The 18,562-nt window shown below is 54.2% G+C and overlaps 1 protein-coding gene across 5 annotated transcripts in view; it reads left to right on the top strand.

The window, feature by feature from the left end:
• The window catches only part of Plch2 (phospholipase C eta 2), a 78,774-nt gene that overhangs the window by 36,751 nt on the left and 23,461 nt on the right, over positions 1-18,562 (top strand). For 4 of the 5 annotated variants that reach the window (XR_004944286.1, XR_004944288.1, XM_036179955.1 and 1 more), the window contains one exon: positions 17,485-17,631. Coding sequence is in view for 2 of the 5 variants with exons in the window: in XM_036179955.1 (XP_036035848.1) it covers positions 17,485-17,631 (147 nt within the window). In the remaining 3 variants the exon portion in view is untranslated. Of the gene's footprint in view, positions 1-7,093; positions 7,314-17,484; positions 17,632-18,562 lie in introns of those variants that run through there. The other variant, XR_004944287.1, reaches the window with a different exon arrangement.

Genomic DNA, 18,562 nt, shown 5'->3' with positions numbered 1-18,562 from the left:
GAACGTGGCTGGCTTGTTATTCTGTTCCTCTGATCTTTCAGCTTTCACCCCAATATCTGGCTCCAGTTTTTTGTTTTTTTGTTTTTTTTAAATAAGACCTTTTAAGGTTTGTGGTAAGCTAGGTGGTGGTGGCGCATGCCTATAATCCCAGCACTTGGGAGGCAGAGGCAGGTGGATCTCTGTGAGTTTGAGGCCAGCCTGGTCTACAGAGCTAGTCCAACACAGGCTCCAAAGCTACAGAGAAACCCTGTCTCAACAAAACAAAACAAAACAAAACAAAAAAACAAAAAAAAAGATTCGTGTTACAGAACACTGGTGAGCTGTTCCCAAAGGAAGTGTTGGAGCTTGAGCTGACATTGACGTGGGAGGCCCAGCATTGTAGAAAACTTTCAGGTGAACCTCAGCGATAGGCCTGCTCATCCCACGGCACAGTGAGGGGTAGGTGCTGATGGCCAAGTACAGGGTCCACCCACAGCCTGTCGCTGTGCATTTTCCTCTGGCCTGCTCTGTTCTGAGTATGTGCTCGGAGCTAAGTCCCATGCCAAGTGTTCTTCTGTACTGGCCATGTCCTACTGGCAGTGGCATACCCTGTTTCCTCACCTCTGGCTCTAGGTCTGGTCTGAGGTATACAACCCATACGCCAGTCTGTACTCAATTCCCTCCTGAACCAGCCCTCTAGTGCCCACTGACCTTCAGGGAAGAAGTCCCTTTCTCCTTGGCTTCTCTGAAGACTGCAACCTTGTTCTCTCTATCTAGAACTTCCTTAAGGAGTTGGGACCACTGCAACAGCCCTGCCCTCCCTGCTTCTGATGAACTTGTTACTGCCTTCCTAGCCCCAAGCAATGCCTGAACACAGCAGGTGCTTAATAAATGCTGACAGCTGAGGAATAGGCAGAGGGGAGAAGAACAAGAAGAAACATTGGATTGGCCATTTCTGGCCCTGAAATAAGGGATCATGTGTCCTGAAGGGCCCCTCAGGCCTAAGAATAAGGGAGCAAGGGCACATTTGCATACATTTGCATGCACAGTGCATACTTCTCTGTTTTCAAGAATTTTTAATTGATTTGTGTATCCAGGGGGCATAGGGTGGCACATGTGGATAAAGACTAGATGCTAGTCATATGGCCCTGTGGTACAGGCTAAGGAGATTGAAGGATGTCAGTCCTGTGGGGTCAGCCGACTTGCTTTGGGGCAGAGGCTGCAGATCTCTGACCAGCATCTGGGACTGCTGGAGCTGAGTTGAGGAGTGTCTCTAGCAGACCTTGTGGCTTCACAGTCTTGGACCTCTTGCTCTAACCACAGGGCATATAGAGCGGGAAGAAGACAGCAGAGTGGGTTCAGCCTCCCCGTCTTCTCTTCCTGTCGCAGGCCCTTGGGTACAGGCCAGACCAGAGGGTGGAGGCCAAGGGCTCCTCAGAGCTTCTCAGGCAGGGACCTTGGGGCCCCATACAGGAAGGGATTAGGAAGGGTGGGCAGCACACACAAACCCCACACAAAGTATATCTTGGGGCCATGCTAGTGGCCATGTGGCTGTGCTGGCTCTGGATTCTGCTCACCTGTCTCAATGCCAGGCTGGCCGCAGCTCTGCATAGCTGCCGCACACGGGCACAAAATCTAGGTCAGGCTGGTGCAGGGAGGCAGGGTTAGCTGCCAGGGCAGTGTCTGCTGACTTTGGCTCTATTCAGGCTACTGCCGCTCCAGGCAGGACTCTGACCCATTGACCTAGGCCAGACCCCTCCCTTTGGTGCCTAAGCATTAAAAGGCCCTCCTGGGGAGTGAGGGGTCAAACAATGGATGTGTGCTGTGGCTGCAGATGCCTTTGGTGAAGGCAAGATGCTGCTTGCCTATATGGCCAGGCCTCTGAGCACTAGGGGTCAGCACTTCTGGCTGTGACAATTCAGGTCAAAGCCTTTCTAAAACCTCTTGACCCTCCAGTTGCCCAGGCCTCTGTTCCCTGCCACTCTCCCCGTTATCACCCAGACTGTGCTGTCATCTGTGTTCTCTGCAACCCATGGGCGCTGGGATTGGGACTGGGTACCAGCCTGAGGGCCTCAGCAACTCTTCTGTCCTGGCAACACAGGGCTGCTGTGGGGACAGTGACAACCTGACCAGAGCATCCCATCCCCTTGTGCTTTCTCCCTCCTCCGTGGGCCCCACCCCTGGCTGTTTCTGCTCTGTCTTGTTTCTTCATCTGCCTTGGAACTGAGTGATGTTTCTTTTGAACCTGACTCCAGTAGGCTTGGGGGTAGGGCAGGCGGGCATGCCAGAGCTAGAATGGCAGTTTCCTTCTTGAGTAGTCTGAGGCAGCTGTGGTCCCTGGGGCAGTTGTGGTCAGAGGGGTAGGTATGGTCAGCCTGGACAGCTGGGGTCACTGGGGCAGCTGTGGTCACTCTGAGGCAGCTGTGGTGACTGGGGCAGTTGTGGTCACTCTAAAGCAGCTGTGGTCTCTTTGGGGCAGCTATAGTAATCGGATAACTGATAGCTGTGGTCTGTTGGCCAGTTCTTTTGAGGCCACATGCCCCTCTGAAGTATTCATCCTGAGAATGATGACCTGGGCTCAGCTCACTGGGTGTGACTCCATGAGGGGATCTGATGACAATGACGGCAGGGGTCTTTTGTGCTAGAGACACTGGGTTTGAGTGAATGGTGTCTCTACACGCTCTACCCTGCGTTCACATGCTGCCACTTGCCACCTAGGTCGGGAGGTTGCTCAGCCTGTACTGGTATTCAGGGTGAGCCAGGGCTGTGAGGTAGTTGGGGGATCCTACCACGTCCTCTGAAGCAGCTTTGGTTCCTCACTAGAGGTGGTAACATTGACAACTCTCAAACAAGGCAAGAGACAACACTAAATTGGATTTAGTGTTGAATAATTAATAAAATGTCTTAGGCATGGGCTGCTGGGCCTGTGTCCCTCTCAGCAGCTGGGTTGTCGGCACTGACTCCATACCAGAATGGCCCACACTCCATCATTCAGTACTTCTGAGGTAATTAGGATGTTCTGTGTCCATGGACACTGGTGCTCACACCCCAGGGCTCAGCAGGGTCAGCTGTGGGGACCAGTCCACCCCAGAAGGTTTCTCTCTCTGGAAAAGGAAGAGATTGAAATCAGTGGCTTCTGGAGCTCTCCTGATTTGGGCATTCTGAGATGGCCTCACAGGAGCAGAACTAGGGCCACATTAGGGTCCCTACACTGTGCCTATCTCCTTGTGATGTGGCCAGGCTTCTGGGCAGTGGCCGTTACAGATATTCAGAGCTGGGTACACAGCTGGCCACTGGAAGCGTTTCCTTGGAGATTTATGTAGGACAGAAGTTGGAAGTTCAGATCTGAGGTGCCCCACAAAGGCTGTAGAGGTATGAATCACTCTGCTGAATTTGGGGATGCATTTTTCTCTTAGCCGTTGTTTTCTGGAGATTATTGGAAAGTGGCAGCTGTTACCCATCTGCAGGCAGAGCTATTGACCCCAGAACCATGGTGCCAATGCTCCCAGGTCCCCTTCTTGTAGTGACAGTCATGAAAAGAGAGTAAGCCCTTCTGCCTTTGGCCTGGTGGGCCACAAAGAGGGTCCTGCCTCCCACCTAGAGGACTCCTCTTCTTCCAGGGAAGAAAGCCTCGGCTCAAGGCTCCAGGCTGGCTCCTGCTCTCCCAGGCTGCTGGTCCTCCCTAGATGCTGGATAGGGAAGCAGGTCAGAGAAGCATTGCATTCCAATGAACTGCTCAGAGGTAGCAGAAGTCTAGGACGCAAACTGTAATGTTTTCTGGCTAGGCACTGCTTGCCACTTCCCCTCCTGGCTGAGTTTGGCTCTGTCTGTGGAAGCATTTGCAGCTCTTGTGGTATTTCCTAGGATGTTCCCAGCCTCCACTCTACCTTACCCTTGGTCCTCAGCCCAAGGACCCAGTGCTGGGCTCATGTGCTGCCCTCTGGATCAGTATGCTGGGGATGCCCTGTTTAGGAGAAGTACTTGGGGGCCCTGTCTCTCTCCTTCCTACTCAGCTGGCCTTCTTGGCTATCCCTCACGCTGCCTCTATCACCACATCTCTACCTCTGGCCCACTTTCAGGGTGGTTTCTTCCTTATCATTGTACTACACACAGCTGAGCTGGCCAGCCGAACTTGTGCTTTGAGCCGCCCACAGGTTTCCTATGGCACTGGGAGGTGGAGACACTCCTGTGCAGGACTGAGGGGTCCTACTTTTTACACTTCAGGTAAACTGGGAACCTAGGTGAAAAGCAGTGTCAGGAGAGTCAGGGCCTGGCTTTCCCCAGACTGCTGCCATCCACTGTAGAACACTAGGTAGCCCCCTAGCCCCTCTGACCTCTGACAAAGCTTTAGGGCAGGCCAGGCAGTGATGGCGCACACCTTTAATCTCAGCACTTGGGAGGCAGAGCCAAGGTGAATCTCTGTGAGTTCGAGGCCAGCCTGATCTACAGAGCGAGATCTAGGACAGCCACCAAAACTACACAGAGAAACCCTGTCTCAGGGAAAAAAGAAAGAAAGAAAGAAAGAGAGAGAGAGAGAGAGAGAGAGAGAGAGAGAGAGAAAGAAAGAAAGAAAGAAAGAATGAATGAATGAATGAATGAAAGGAGGGAGGGAGGGAGGGAGGGAGAGAGGGAAGGAAGGAAGGAAGGAAGGAGGAAGGAAGGAAGGAAGAGAGAAAGAAAGAAAGAGAAAGCATGCAAGCCAGCTTGCTTTCTTTTTAGGGCAAGAATGCTTACAGCTGAGAAACCAGAAGCGGGCCCTTTGGTGCCCTGGAAGATGTGTGTGACCCAGCTAGGCTGGGATGAGCTCTCAGTGGATACCCATGAATAAAGGACAGATGTAGGACACATGTGAACATATGTGTGGTGTTTTCATTAAACACTGAGGAGACTGAAGTACAGAGAAGGAACAGGTTCTGTTCTTCTAAAGGCCTGTACCAGGATATACCATCCTCTTACCCCTCCCTGACAACACCGCTAAAGAGCAAGGGGAAGGAGAGAAGCAGGTACTTAGATAGGGAAGGTGAGAACTGGTCCCCAGGGAGCAGAGTCCCCTTACAGTAGGAGCTCAGGTCCAGCAGAACCTTATGGCCTGTGGGCATGTGGAGCTCACTTTGGAGGAACACTGCGGTAGCAGGAGCCCCTGGATGTGTTTGGTGGTCCTCTTCAAAGGAGAAGACTAAACTCCTTGCGTCCCTAACTCCTTTAAGGTCACAGGCTCTTTCTTTCCAGGGAGTCTCCCTGCTTGCAACCAGCCAAGCCAAATGCTTTCAGAGTGGAATTCTGCTTAAGAGAAAAGAGATCAGAATCTGAACAAATTAACGTGTGCCCGGTGGATTTTAGCCACTGTTTTGACCGTGGTCTCAGTGCTGGGGATCATCCTCTGGCTGCATCAGGGGAGGGGCCGACTCTGTGATGGAGGATTCATTACCATGTGAACTTAGGTTTCACCCAGCTTCTCTAGGGAGGCTCAGGGGCCTTTTGTCCATCAGGGAGAAGGTAGCTCCACTCTGGGTTGCTCTCCAGGGACCTTGCCACCTGCCTGGCTCATGGGTGTATCTCTCCCACCTTCCTCCCTCTCTGGTTTTGTTGTCTCCTTGCCCTTTTTCTTCTACCTCCCTGCCTCAGTTTCTTTTCTTTTCTTTTCTTTTCTTTTCTTTTCTTTTCTTTTCTTTTCTTTTCTTTTTCTGAGGAGGCAGCTAGTTTCTGGAGGAAACACATAAAGCCCAGCTGTGGGTAATTTCCTGGGATTTTTTTCCCCTTCTGGTCTCCCAGCTTCTGGTGCTCCCTAGTGACTGTGCCCCTTCTTCCTGTCCCGGCAGCCCACCTGTGCTCCAATATGACTTCATCAGTCAATACATACCCAGAGGAGGGCACCTTTGTTTCCTTGGATCTGTCAGTGGGGTAGACGTAGACCCTGGAGTCGTGCCTAGGCTCTCTATGCCAATGAGAGACACAGTATCTACCCAGAGGGCAGTTCCTAAAGTCTAGAACAGAGCCACTCTGCTCAAAAATGCCAGAGCATATGAGTAAGAGCAAAGAAGGAAGGCTGCTCCTTTAAGGGTGCCAGGCAGCAGGGCCAAGGGCCTTTCCTGGCAGAACACTGCTGGTAGTACTGGCAGAGCTTCCCTCCCTTCACACCTGGTGCCCTGCATGGTGGGGCTGTCACACCTTGGAGGTGGCAGTTCACAGAGCCCATAGGTGGCCCATGTCCTCCCACTTGAACCTGTGCTTACCAATGGTCTGTTCTTCTGGACCCCCACTAATAGTCCCAGCCCCCTCCCCATGTGAGTTTAAAGCTACACCAGATGTTCTGGGGGCAGAAGTCACCCTTTTCACCGCCTCTCCTGAGCCTGGAGTGAGCAGTCTGGAGAATGGAGCTTGGTACAGCTGCTGTACACAGATCAAGCAAATCCCAGAGAGCTAAACCCAGGCTGGACCACTTACTCTACACCCTGTATACTTCAGGGCCTGCCTCAGGGCAAGTGTACACAGGGGGCGTTCCCTGCCATGCCAACAGTCATCATTGTCCCCCAGACTCCACAAAGCTGTACAGCCAAGTAGAAAGGGCTTAACAGTAGACACATGGAGTCAGGCGGAGGAAACCTGGGTGAACACAGGGGTGGGGCTTTTTCAGAACTAGCCCTTGGACTCAGCCTCCCCAAGCCTGGACACCTCCAGCCAGGAAAGCTGATGGACGGGCACTTCAGCCCAGTTTGGAAGGTCTAGCCACAAGACCTAGGGAGTGTGGTAGTCAAAAGGACTCTGTGGTCACCAGAAACTGCCAGCCAGGTTCATTTGACTTCTGTTCCTTGAGGGTGTATAGCTACCCCTCTGGTAGGAGGGGCCAGCTTGGAGAGAGGTGGATGTAGTGAGCGGCCATTGAAACCACTGTGGGAGTCTCAAGTGGCCAGCGCTGCCTCCTCTTCTGGGCTCTGAGCAGTGCTGGCTTGGTGCCCATATGAAACTCCCTCCTTGATTCAAACTGATGCTCCTGAACAGCAGCCTTGTCAGGCCAGGAGCTGGATAGCCAAGAGTTAAGGGCAGGCGGGGCTCCCGTGGGAGGGGCGGTCCCAGTGGCGGTGAGGCCTCATCCTGCCCCTCCCCTCCCCTCCCCTCTCTTACTTCGCTAGCAAGCGCAGTAGCAGCTAGCTACAGCGGGCTTTGAACCGGTATGGGCGCTGTGCGTGGGGCGCCTTGGATCAGGCTACAACTTTGGGGACACTGGGGACCAGCACAGGGTCCCGGCCCCCTTGGGCCGTGCCGGTAACAGTGGGGCTGGTGCCTGCGGGCCATGGAAGAGCCTGGGCCCACCGGTGGGCTTAGCCAGGACCAAGGTAAGGGCAGGTAGGAGGGTGTCTGGAAGAGGGTTGTGATTCCCAGCTCAGCTCAGACCTCAGAGCAAGTGCAATGCTGTGCTCGATCCTGCTCTTAGGGTCTCTGGGAGAGAAGCCTGGTAACCCCATTCCCTGTTAGCTGCTATACAGTGCAGCACCCCATCTTCCCCCATATTGGCATCTTGCTAATAGATGCTACACCCGTGAAGGTGCTGAGGTCCCAGTCTGCAGAATGAGGTGTGCCTGCCCTACAGCTGCTATCTCCTGATTTCCAGTTTATCCAAGGGGATGTCTGGAGGAGGGAAGGTCCTGAGCTGTCAGGGGCTGTGGGCTGGGGATGGGGGAAAGGGGACAATGCCCTGAAATCTGGTCAGCACCATGGACAGAACCATTGCCACCTTCTCTTCCAGTTACCCTGAGGTTCCCCAGAGTTAAATAAACTCCCTTGCTTAGATCTGTCCCACTTTTCCTGTCTGGGGAACTGGCATTGCCCTAGGCAAACAGCACGGACCAGCAGGGGTGCATAAGTCTTCCAGGCTGCCCACAGGAGCGGAGCAAGGGGGTTGGGTGTGAGAAGAAGCCATTCTCTGAGTTTTTTTTTTTTTTTTTTTTTTTTTGAGCAGGCATCTTTAGTGGGGGGGGGGGGATGGGAAAGAGCTTCTCCTGGGCAGGTTGTCTGTCTCAACACAAAGCTTGGTGTGGGCCAGTGTGGGAGACAGAGAGTGAAAGAGACCCAAGGTTATGGCTGCATCAGAAGTGATTTGAGTTAGGCAGAAGGAAGAAGTTCCTGATCAAGGCCCCGAGTTCCAAGGAGAATAGGCTATGCCTTCTTGATTTGTTTGGCTGGTTGATCTGGGACTGGACTTGTTCTACTCCTGATCGATATGGATGTTGAAGAGGTATAGAGAAGCTTAAAGGGCTGTGTGATTTCACACCGAGGACCCTCGCTGAACCTGCAGGGATGGGAAGGGATGGTATGGGACCACCTCATATAGCAACTTGTAAGCACTCAAAAACTGTCTGACCTGTGTGGCTGCTCCATGAATGCTCGCCTGTTCCTTCCCTCCTGTCCCTCTTCTTCTCTCTGCCTAAGATGCTCTTTATGAGTTGGGGATAGCATGGCCAGTATGGTCAGGGACACACTGGGGCACACTCTGCTGGGACCTTGTGGGTCCCAACAGCATAGTATTAGGATCATACCCCTCCCTAGTCTCTATCCTGGCTGGCCTGCAGAGTTCCCATGGGAGTCTTTGCCCTGAGATCACTAGGCTTGGGACATCGCTTGTTGAAGGGGCAGGGAATGGATGCTGCCATGTAGCCTTGAAGCACCAGGGTCCAGGGGACTGGACATACATGGGGTTTCCAGCTGCCTGAGGGAAGAGCCCTGGTCTTAGGCAGTGGGAGGACTCCAAGCCCACCCCCATCTTCTGGTGACCCCAAGAGAGATGTACAACAGCAGAGTCCTTGCAGTTTCAACATGCAGCTGAGGAAGGAGCAGATGGCTGCTGTCCTGGCTCTGGCCCTCCATCTGCACCACTAATGAGCTGAAGATTCCCTAGCTCCTGGCATCATCCCTGGAGAGTGAGAAAGCCCCTGCCCAAGAAAGTGCCCCTCTCTCTGGGCAGATGTGGGTACAGGGGCTCATCCTGGGCCAGAGCTTGTAGCTCCACCCCAAAGAGGTGTGTGTGTGTGGTGGAGGGCTGGGTAGAAGAATGAGTAATCAGAGGAGTGAGCTCGCTTATTCCTGGGAGTTTGCTTTCAGCACAGAGTACGTGGGCTCATGGCCGGCTGGACAGACTTCCTGTGTGGAGAAGAGAAGGGGCAGGGTGGGGGAGGTGAGCACCAGCCCCAGGATTGGGTGTTTTCTTTGATTTCTGGGAAGTTGCCTTCTGGGTACAGGAGCCCTTTACCAGCTGGGTGACATCCCTGAGCTGTGGTGGACAGCCACAGGTGAGGGAGGTAAGCTGCTGGGATAGTTCAAGGGGCTAGCCTTGGAATTCCTTCCAGCCTTCCCCAAGAAGGATGCTTTCAGGTATGAAGGTGTGGCCCTGATTTGGAAGCAACTGGCCAATCAGCCCTGGGAGGCTGTCCTCAGCCTGCTAAGACTCAGCAGCCCAGGCCCCCAGAGAGCTTGAGGGCATCTAGACTTCAGGCTGGTCAGGCCACAGCCCTGTATCATCCATGGCTCTATTTCCTGCTGAAGCTCTTCAGGTCTCTAACTTCTGGACCTGTGGTTGAGATGACTTAAGTTTTGGCAGCCCAGTTCTCAGATGCAGCTCACGATGTTTGGGGTTACCAGGGGTGATGGAACAGCACAGAAAACATCCCAGGAGGTCCAGAACCAGGGAGTCTCACCTGTCCTCAACAAGTACAAGGTGGGAATGAAGAAGCTGCTGTAGAGGTGTCCTGCAGGGTAGGTGTCTCCAACTTCAGGAGGCACAGGACTGGAGAAAGTCAAACTTGGAGAGCCACTTCCCTGAGAATGACTGGCCAGTTCCCTGAGGAGGGCCCAGTGCTCTCTAGCCTCAAGGAGGCCCTTGTTGCCCAGCACTGAGCACTTATTCAGAGGCTCAGACCTCTTGTTTCCTGTTGTCTCTGGCCCCTGCTTGACCATACCTAGAGGCCACCCACCCTGTCAGCTGCTGCCATCCCTCCTTGCCTGGTCTGAGCTCCAGGGTAAGCAGCAAGGCAGGACTGGCTCTTTTCATTATTACTTGAGCTCTTGAGAGAAATCCTTACCTGAATCTGGTGACTTTCCAGTCTGATTCCTGTGACAGCTCCTCCAAGGGTGTCCTAGGCAGTAGCTCGGGGTCAGAATCTATCCCAGACAGTGGCTGATCACTTGCCTTCAGGAGCCCAACACAAGTATGCATGGCTGCTGACTAGGCCCTGCTGGAGGAAGAGAGGGCAGCTGTGGCCTCAGGGGAGTGAGTGGCTGGTGGCAAAGACAGGAACCCCCAGGGACACAGGAACAAGGGCCACCTGGGGGAGCAGAAAACTGTGAAATGGACTATTAATAGAGTTCTCTTCCTAGCAGGGCTGTCGAATGTGATTGAAGCCACTGCTGTGAGCTGAGCTGCTACATGCCACCAGCTAGTGATGGCCAGGGACAGTGAGAGGGTAGGAAGGGAACCAGTTCTGCTCTGGAGGGACTCTGATTATGGTCTTGGGGCTCTGCTGGAGATAGAGGAAGGCCAGAAGCTGGGACCTCTGTGGCCTAAAGGCACCAAGCCCCCATGGCCATTGCAGGCATACTTGGAGGTAGGCTTGGAGAGATCCGGTTTAGGCCTGAACATGTGGGGACTTCTCTAAGTGGAATTTGGTATTCAGTAGTGGACACTGTTGACCTTCAAGAATGCCCTGTCTCTTTGCTGCTGCTGTGGCTGCAAGTTGCGTTCCTGACCTCTGGCACCTTCACACACAACTTGATGGCTTTGTGCTTAGGTTCATCATCACCTTTGTTGGTTTAGGGTCATCAATAAGGCCCTGTGAGTAGGCTGGGCTAGGTAGGGGCTAGATCCTGAAGCTGATGCCACTAGCTGAGGATGGACCAGGCTGCTGCCCAGTCTCTGCTGTCCAGGGCCAGGTCCCTGAACTGCAGGAACTTCTGAGAGAAGGTGGAGGGTAGCAGCTCAGATCAGCTCGTGGATAGGCAAATTAGTTAGCATGGTGAGTGGAGCACCAAGAACCTGCTTCTACCCTTTAGGTTGCTCATCTCCTTGGCTGCCCCAGGCATCTGAACATGGGGCAGAACAAGGTGTGGGTGGCTCTCCACACTGCTCAGCCAGGCGATGTGATGATGGGTCAGACCCCCCCCCCCCCCCCCCGCCCCGAACTTGTTTCCTCCTGCTAGAAGCTGGAGCTGCATATCATGGGGCAGACACTGCTGGAGGAAAAGGGCACATCCACCCAGCAGAGTGGGCCTGCTGTTCCATCCCTAGGGCAGCCTCAGACCTGGTCAGATAGCCCTGGGCTGGGTAGTGGCTATTATTTCTACTGCTGTTGAGAGATTCCTCAAGCCCTGCCTTGGCTCAAGCACCTCCTAAAGCAAGCACAACCCCTTGGGTCTAGCCGAGGAGGGCGGGAACAAGCCGGCTCACACTCCCTGATACAGTAAAAATAGTTGGGGAGGAGGCGCCCAGACGTGCGCGCGCGCGGGGGGGGGGGGGGGGGCGGGGGGGGGGCGTTGCATTGCTGTTCTCAGACGTTTAAATAAGCTTGGCCATATGTGTGTGGGCCTGTCCCTCCCTCCTGAGTGGCACAGGGCCAGGGGCCGGGCTCATCCCGGTGGGTGCTGTGGGGCTGGGGCAGGACGGCTTCCTCCTTCCTCCACTCTACCCCAGGCACCATCTAAGTGTTGGCTGGGATGGCCTGCAGTTTGGGAGGTCCCTGAGGAGGCTCAAGGAGGGAAGGGGCTGTAGGAGCTTTGTTCCTTCATGTCCCATGCTGCTGACCTTTGGAGCCCCACTCGCTGGGTAACACATGCAAGTCCTGCCCTGCTGGTGAGGTGAGGGCCATTGTACCCAGAAGTGCCCCTGTGCATGTGTGCCTGTTTGGCAAGGCTTGTGTGTATGATTTGTAGGTTTATTGGGAGAGTAAATTGATTTCCCAGCTTCCCCGGGGAGAGGCGAGTCTGCCGAACGGATGCTGCTCTCTTGTTCATAGCAGCCATCAAGCTGTGTTGCCCATTGGGTTAGGACAAGATCGAGCTCCCTCACAAGTAAAATGGCACCAGTGGACAGCTCTGGACAGCATGGGCCCTTTCTCCTTTCAGTAGCTGCCAGTGTCTGTGGGCTCCAGGCAGGAGGAGCCAGGGCTGTGGGGACATGCCTTTCATCAGCAGGGGAACTGAGGTACAGAGATGATGAGGACACCTGGGCTAGGGACAGGGGAGTACCTGTTTCCCTGAAGCCGGCTGTACTCTGGAGAGTCTAACTCACTAGTGTTGGTATGGCCTGGGTGGCATAGTTGCCCAGAGCTCCCAGAGCAGACTATATGGCCTCGGCTTTTCTTAGTTCCCCTCATCCATCCTGTCTCCTGCTTGCTGGGTGCTGGGTGATGCTGAGACAGAGCAGAGAGGAGACCCTTGGGGGCAGGCATCATTCTGTGAAGGAGTTGTGTAGGTCAGTACGGGGCAGGCAAAGTTAGGACAAGAGGAGTTCAGAAGCTACTGTCCTACCTAACTGTGCTGGAGATGGGTGGTTGGGGTAAGTGTGCCTCTTCTGGCAGGCAACCAATTGCACCTGTTCCTCTCCCACGTGAGACTTTGTGGGGCTAGTACATGGCAGCAAGTTAGAGAGGCCACACTGCAACACCTGCCCGAGCCACCAGAGTGAGGACCATGGTGGGTACCTTAAACTTCTGGGGGCTGCAAACCCTTGGCTCCTGAGGGCCCCTAGATCTTCTTGGGGAGCAGGGGAAGCTCTAGGGCCTGACCGTGAAGGAAAGCAGGGGTGATAACACAGTTCAACTATGAAAGACACACTGGGGTTTCAGAGTCTCTCTGTGACCTTAATATGGAGAGCTTACTACCCCTGGCCTCCGAAGGTGGTCTGAGTCATTCCCCAGGCAGCAGGTGGGAGTTTAAACCATCTCTGGACCTGGGCCCTAAGCATGCTTATGGCCTGTTGGGTAGCTCTGGGTAGATGTGAGGTCCTGATGGCATTGGAAGGGGCAGGGTACTTCTCCTACTCCACTGCATTTAGCTCTTCTGGGAATGGCTGCCCGTTTTTCTGTGCCAGGGGTGGGAGGTGTGTGTCTGAGCTTCCCATCTGGCTTGGGTAGCCAGATGGTCAAGTTCAGGACAGTTGTTGGTGGGCTTGAGCCTTGTGTGGCCAGTAACCTGGTTGCCTCTTGCTGCCTGACCCTGGTCCAGTGCACTGTGGACAAGCTGCCCCTGGTGGTCATCCTCCACAGTCTGCCTTAGCTAGAGCACTGGTTTGCTCAGTGGCGACAGTGCCATGTCCACCTGTCTTTTGCAGTAGCAGCAGTGAGTAGGGTCACCTTGGTCCACAGGACAGTGGAAGAGGCCTTACTAGCAGAACCCCATGTGAGGGTAGATTATCTGGGCCTCTGCCTGCCTAGTCAATGGCAGATTATGGCCTGGGGTCACTAAGAGGGTCATAGAGTTTAGCGTGCAGGATCTGGGTCTTCTGCTGGGGTTGCTGGTACTGATGACTCTGTGTCTCTCCTAGAACCCCTGCCTAGGCACCTAACTCCCTTTTCTGGCTGATGGTGGGAGACTAGTGAGTGGCTAAAAACAGAGAGGGAAGAAGGCAGAGGTATCCAGTTCTGGGGAGATTTGGGGAGCATGAATGGCCCTAGACTGGGCTAGGCCTAGGCAAGGGAAGAGCAGGTGTGTCCAGAGGCTGGGTACTTAAAGAGAACAGGAAATTTAGAAATTCTGGCATACAGTGGGCTGTGAGTACTGAATGGGAAGTGTGGTGGCCTTACCACTGGAGAGATGAGGATGTTATGGAGTGTGGGCAGCAGGCAAGAGGGAGGGTGGCATAGATACCATCCAGGGTGCAGAATCATGTGGTCCTGGAGCACTCAGAGCGTGTGTCCCATCTTACCCAGCCTTAGCACCCCTGTGGCTGTTCTGATACTTGGATATTTTTTTCCCCCTAGTTTTCATCCCACTACTCACTGGGGATTCTGGGCTTTGCCTACACAGAGGTGACCATGCTATCGGGGTCTCCTGTGGCCTGTCTCCCGAGGGGAGGGGGTACTAGGGCTGTGCTCCTTCCTGACCTAGCAGTAAATGGTTCCCTAATCTAATTTGTGGCAGAAAAGGCAGGCCGCCTGTCAACCTCCATCCAGCAAATGAGGCAAGGCCTCTGGCCAAGGCTCCTAATTGGGTCCTGGGTTTGTTTGTGAGTTGATTACATTGGATCTGGCCCAGTGGGTCCTGATTCCCTGTGGCTGAGCTTTCTGTTGCCCAGGACACATGAACAGACAGGCCAGGGTCAAGAGGGTGGGCTGGCCAAGAACATTCAGGGTGCTTTTTGAAGTAGGGTGATAGACTATGGGGATGTGGAATACCCTGGCAGGGACTCTCAGGATGTGTTGTCCATTGCCAGAAGCAGGAACCTGGTCAGGTAGGAAGTTGGGATGCCCATGATCCTGAGACAATGAAGCCAGTATGCAACTCTACCCTCCACTCTTACTGTCTCTCTACTTCCGGTTGCCTGGAGTGTGGGATGCAGAACTGAATACAATGCTGAGAGTTTTGTAGATGCTCAGCTGCCCCTTAAGGTTGCTTGTGGCTGGTGTGGAGTAGTGACTTCCACTCAGCTTTATGGTTGTTGTCCTGATAGGTGGGCAGGTCCCTTCTGGGTCCTGGGCCTCCTTCCCTGTCTGGAAATTGTCATGAAGGGTCTGATACGCCCAGCTTTGGGTACAGAATATAGCAATAATGTACCCTGAGTAATGGGATGCCTCCATAGCTCTGGTTCTGGTGGGCATCAGGAGAGGCCAGTTTGGGGTAGGGAGGACTGGGCTTTGGAGTGGAGTCAGCACAAAGCTCAGGGAACCTACATTCTCCTTCTCATGCTGGAGGTCAAAGTGGAAAGGTGTCCCCTCTGCCCTGGGTCAAGTTCCTCTTGGCCATAAGGTTCTAGGCAAGTGGCCCTGGCTTAGTTAACTCTGGCCTCCAGCCAAAGGGGGCTGGGTTCTTGACCCTGGGCTTTGAGACAACATACTTTGTCCCACCTGTGGACCAGCTCACTGCCACACTGTGGGGATCCACTTGGAAGTCCCTATATATGCAAGGATTTCAGGCAGGAGAAAGTGATAGCTTGAAACAGAGACTCACAGATACCAGCCCTGGCTGGGCATGTGGTACACACCTTTAATCCCAGCACTTGGAGGCAGGCGGATCTCAGTGAGTTCGAGGCCAACCTGGTCTACAGAGCGAGTTCCAGGACAGCCAGGGCTACACAATGAAATCTTGTCTCGAAAAAGAAAAGAAAACAAAGCAAAACCTCCAAACAAACAAACAAACAAAAACAAACAAAAAACAGATACCAGCCCTGGATACCCAGTATGGGCAGGATTTAAGAAGACAGCCCCATGAAGGAGCAAACCTATGGATAGACAGACCCTCATAGTGGGGAATCTCACAGAGGGCATCACTCCAGGTCTTGTAGCCATAGTTTTGTGTCATGGAGGAGTTGTCCCTTGTCTGACCTGTTATCCTACCTCTACCTTAAATGTGAGTCTGGTTGCTCAGACATGGGACAGTCCGCTCTAAACTGGCAGCTGGGCATGCCTCTGGCCTAAATCCTTTGGCCAGCTGGGCTGGATCCAGCAGGATTACTGTGGGGATTGGCCAAGGATGACAGGGCGAGGCTTGGCCACTCACCCACCCCTGGGATTCATCTTCAAACAGACCTTGTGTATTCTAGAGGATGGGTGGGCTGGCCTGGGGACCATCCAGTGCTGCAGGTAGCTGTTGGGTCAATGCCAGTGGGACCTGGGAACAGCCCTGGAGGGATTTCAGTGGGCTCCAAGGAGGAAGAGGAAGAGGTAGAGGAAAGAAGGGGAGCCCTGAGGAGCCCCTGTGCCAGCCACCACCTCTGCTTGGCCTATCGCTGAGGGCCCTTTCTGGCTTTGGGGAGCAAGCCTCCAGCTATCATTTGGATATGCCTGATCTCCAGCCATCTGCTGCCAGCCGGACCACAGGAGCTGTGGCCTGCCTAGCAGAGGTGCTCCTCTGGGTTGGAGGGAGTGTAGTAGTGTCACCACGATGGCAGCTCAGCCTTCTAGGTAAGAAAGGGCAAAGAGCAGGTCCCTCCTGAGGACTGGCCAAGCCCTATGGGTCCACAGGGTGCATAGCTTCCTGGGGAAGTTAGGACTGTCTCTGGGTTTGCAAGAGGCCTGGGTTCTCGCCTTCCCCACACCAACCTCCCATTCCTTTGCATCTCCCACTCAGATCTCTAGGCCCAGAAGCCAGGGCCATGGTTATATGTGCTGGGAACTCAAAGGTGACTTCAGAACTCTTTCTGGGGGTGGAGGGGTCTTTGGAATTTTATAGGGCAGTGGTACCTTCAGCCTAGTTACTGAGGCATGCGGGTATAGACACCATGGCCTCTAGATGGTATCAGAAGCCCCTGGATGGTGAGGCAATGAACAGAAGAAAGAAGGCTGCTGGGTGGTCAGTGGGAGGGTCCAGTGCATCTCAGGAAGCCATGGAGACCCTGCTCAGGATGCTTGATTCACTGCTCCTTGCTTCAGGAGCAGAGGGTGCACATTCAGTCACCTTCTTCTAGAACAGCATGAGGGGCACCCGGGGCTTGTCTCTGTCCCCAAACTCTACCTCAGATGCACCCAGCAGCCACACCTGTGTCCCCAAACTGGCTTTGTCCCCTAGAGAGTCCTATTTACCTTGAATGTCCATCCCCATGCCTACAATTCCCTTCTGCTTATGGTCAATAATAGCTTCCTCCAAACAGCCCCCCTGGGCTGGCACTACCTGTGGTTTTCTGCACTGCCCATGTAGGGATACCTCGTTGTGAGATGTAGTGCCCTCTGGATCCTGGGCTTCCTGTATATAAATAGATATGCAGCCTGAGGAAGAAGGCTTGACCCTGGCCTGGACTCTTTGAAACTTGTGGACCTTACCCTGGGACAGGAGGCCTAGTTGACAAGGAAAGAGTAGGTTGTGGACGTAAACCCAGCTCTCAGCCTTCCGGCTCTGTACCTTCCCTAGGAGCTCTCTGACCTTGCTGCCCACGAGACAGATGTTGTTCCTGATGCTGCAAGAAGGGGCTCTCGGGAGTGGCCCGTGGCTGGGGCCAGGAGTCAGGCTTGGTACATGGTGCCTAGGTCCACCGTGGGCCCATTATGGGAGCTCTATGCACAGTGGATTTGGGAACTGGTCTGGCCTCTGGTCTCTGACTGTGTGGCAGTCTAAGTGAAGGCCACTTAGGGTCTCAGCAGTTTCTGGGACTGGCCGTGTGTTGGGGGATAGGCTATTGCTGAATGTCCTCCCTGGTGCCTCAACCCACCTCAAGTGTCCCAGGACCATTGGAGAAGGGGTGGTAACCACTCTGTCTCATGCTTGGACAGGGCCACACAGGCACACAGGGCCCTTTGGAGAGAAGTGAAATGACCATAGCTCTCATAGTTTCTGTCTGTCTGTCTCTGTCATGTGCCCACCTGTGTCTAGTGGAGCGATGCATGAGTGCCATGCAGGAGGGGACCCAGATGGTGAAGCTCCGTGGCAGCTCCAAGGGCCTGGTCCGCTTCTACTACCTGGATGAGCACCGCTCCTGCCTCCGCTGGCGGCCCTCACGCAAGAATGAGAAGGCCAAGAGTGAGTGAGCGACCCAGGGATGGGGATGGGTAGGGCTGAGCCTGGGGAGCACAGGACAGGGAGGTGTCCCAAGTAGATGCTGTTAATGGGCTAAGACCCCACTGAGATGGTGTGCTGGTCATCTCTAGACTTAGGTGGTCTGGGGCTTCTGCAGTGGGATCTGGACTAAGGAATAGGAACTGGTCAGATGGTCCTTGCCCAGCTGTCTCCTGGCAAGGCTCTGGGACTCCATGGGGACTGGATGACTTAGTGCATAGCGCTATATCAAGTGCTGAGGTCAGTGTGGGGCAAAGGGCTATCAGACCAGCCAAGGGGACGAGACTGTCCTGAAACCACAGAAGCCCACACAGTCAGGCACACTGAGGGCAGGCTGGAAGCCCAAGGGTAACTCAGGCAGCATGGGTCAGAGCACTTGGTGTGGTTTTCGGGGGTCACCTGAATTGCACAGCTCTTGTGGAGCAGGGAGTCAGAATTGGAGTACACAGAGGATGAGTCGGGAGGCCTAGGATCAGGGAAAGATACCAGAGTCTCAAGGCTGTGAGAAGTGAATTTCTAAGATCCCTCTGGCTTTACCAACAGCAGCACCCAGGTATGCCAGGGAAGGCTTCAGCTCAGCATTTACCAAGGATACTACCATGGAGTCCCAGGAGATAGTCACTCTGCCAGAGCCCTAGAGGGACCATGTGAAAAAGAGCCCCATGGTGAAGTCATTCTGGACTGGGTGGCTTCTGCTGACTCTAGGAACCAGGGTAGACTGGCCCTACGCTGGGCCCGAGGGCAGTGGAGCTGCCTCAAGGCTGCACAGGCAGAGGGAGCCTGGTGCCTGGCTAGGCGCACCAAGCCCAGAAGTTTTCCTGGATTTTGGCCATCCAGGGGAAACCCTGACAAGGAGCAAAAGGTCCATTTCTTAGTAGCTGAGCGTTGATGGGCC

Source organism: Onychomys torridus, chromosome 2, assembly GCF_903995425.1.
Source record: "Onychomys torridus chromosome 2, mOncTor1.1, whole genome shotgun sequence".
NCBI classification, from domain to species: domain Eukaryota; kingdom Metazoa; phylum Chordata; class Mammalia; order Rodentia; family Cricetidae; genus Onychomys; species Onychomys torridus.
Note: the sequence above shows the minus strand (reverse complement) of the source record. Positions and strands in the feature narration are given on the sequence as shown.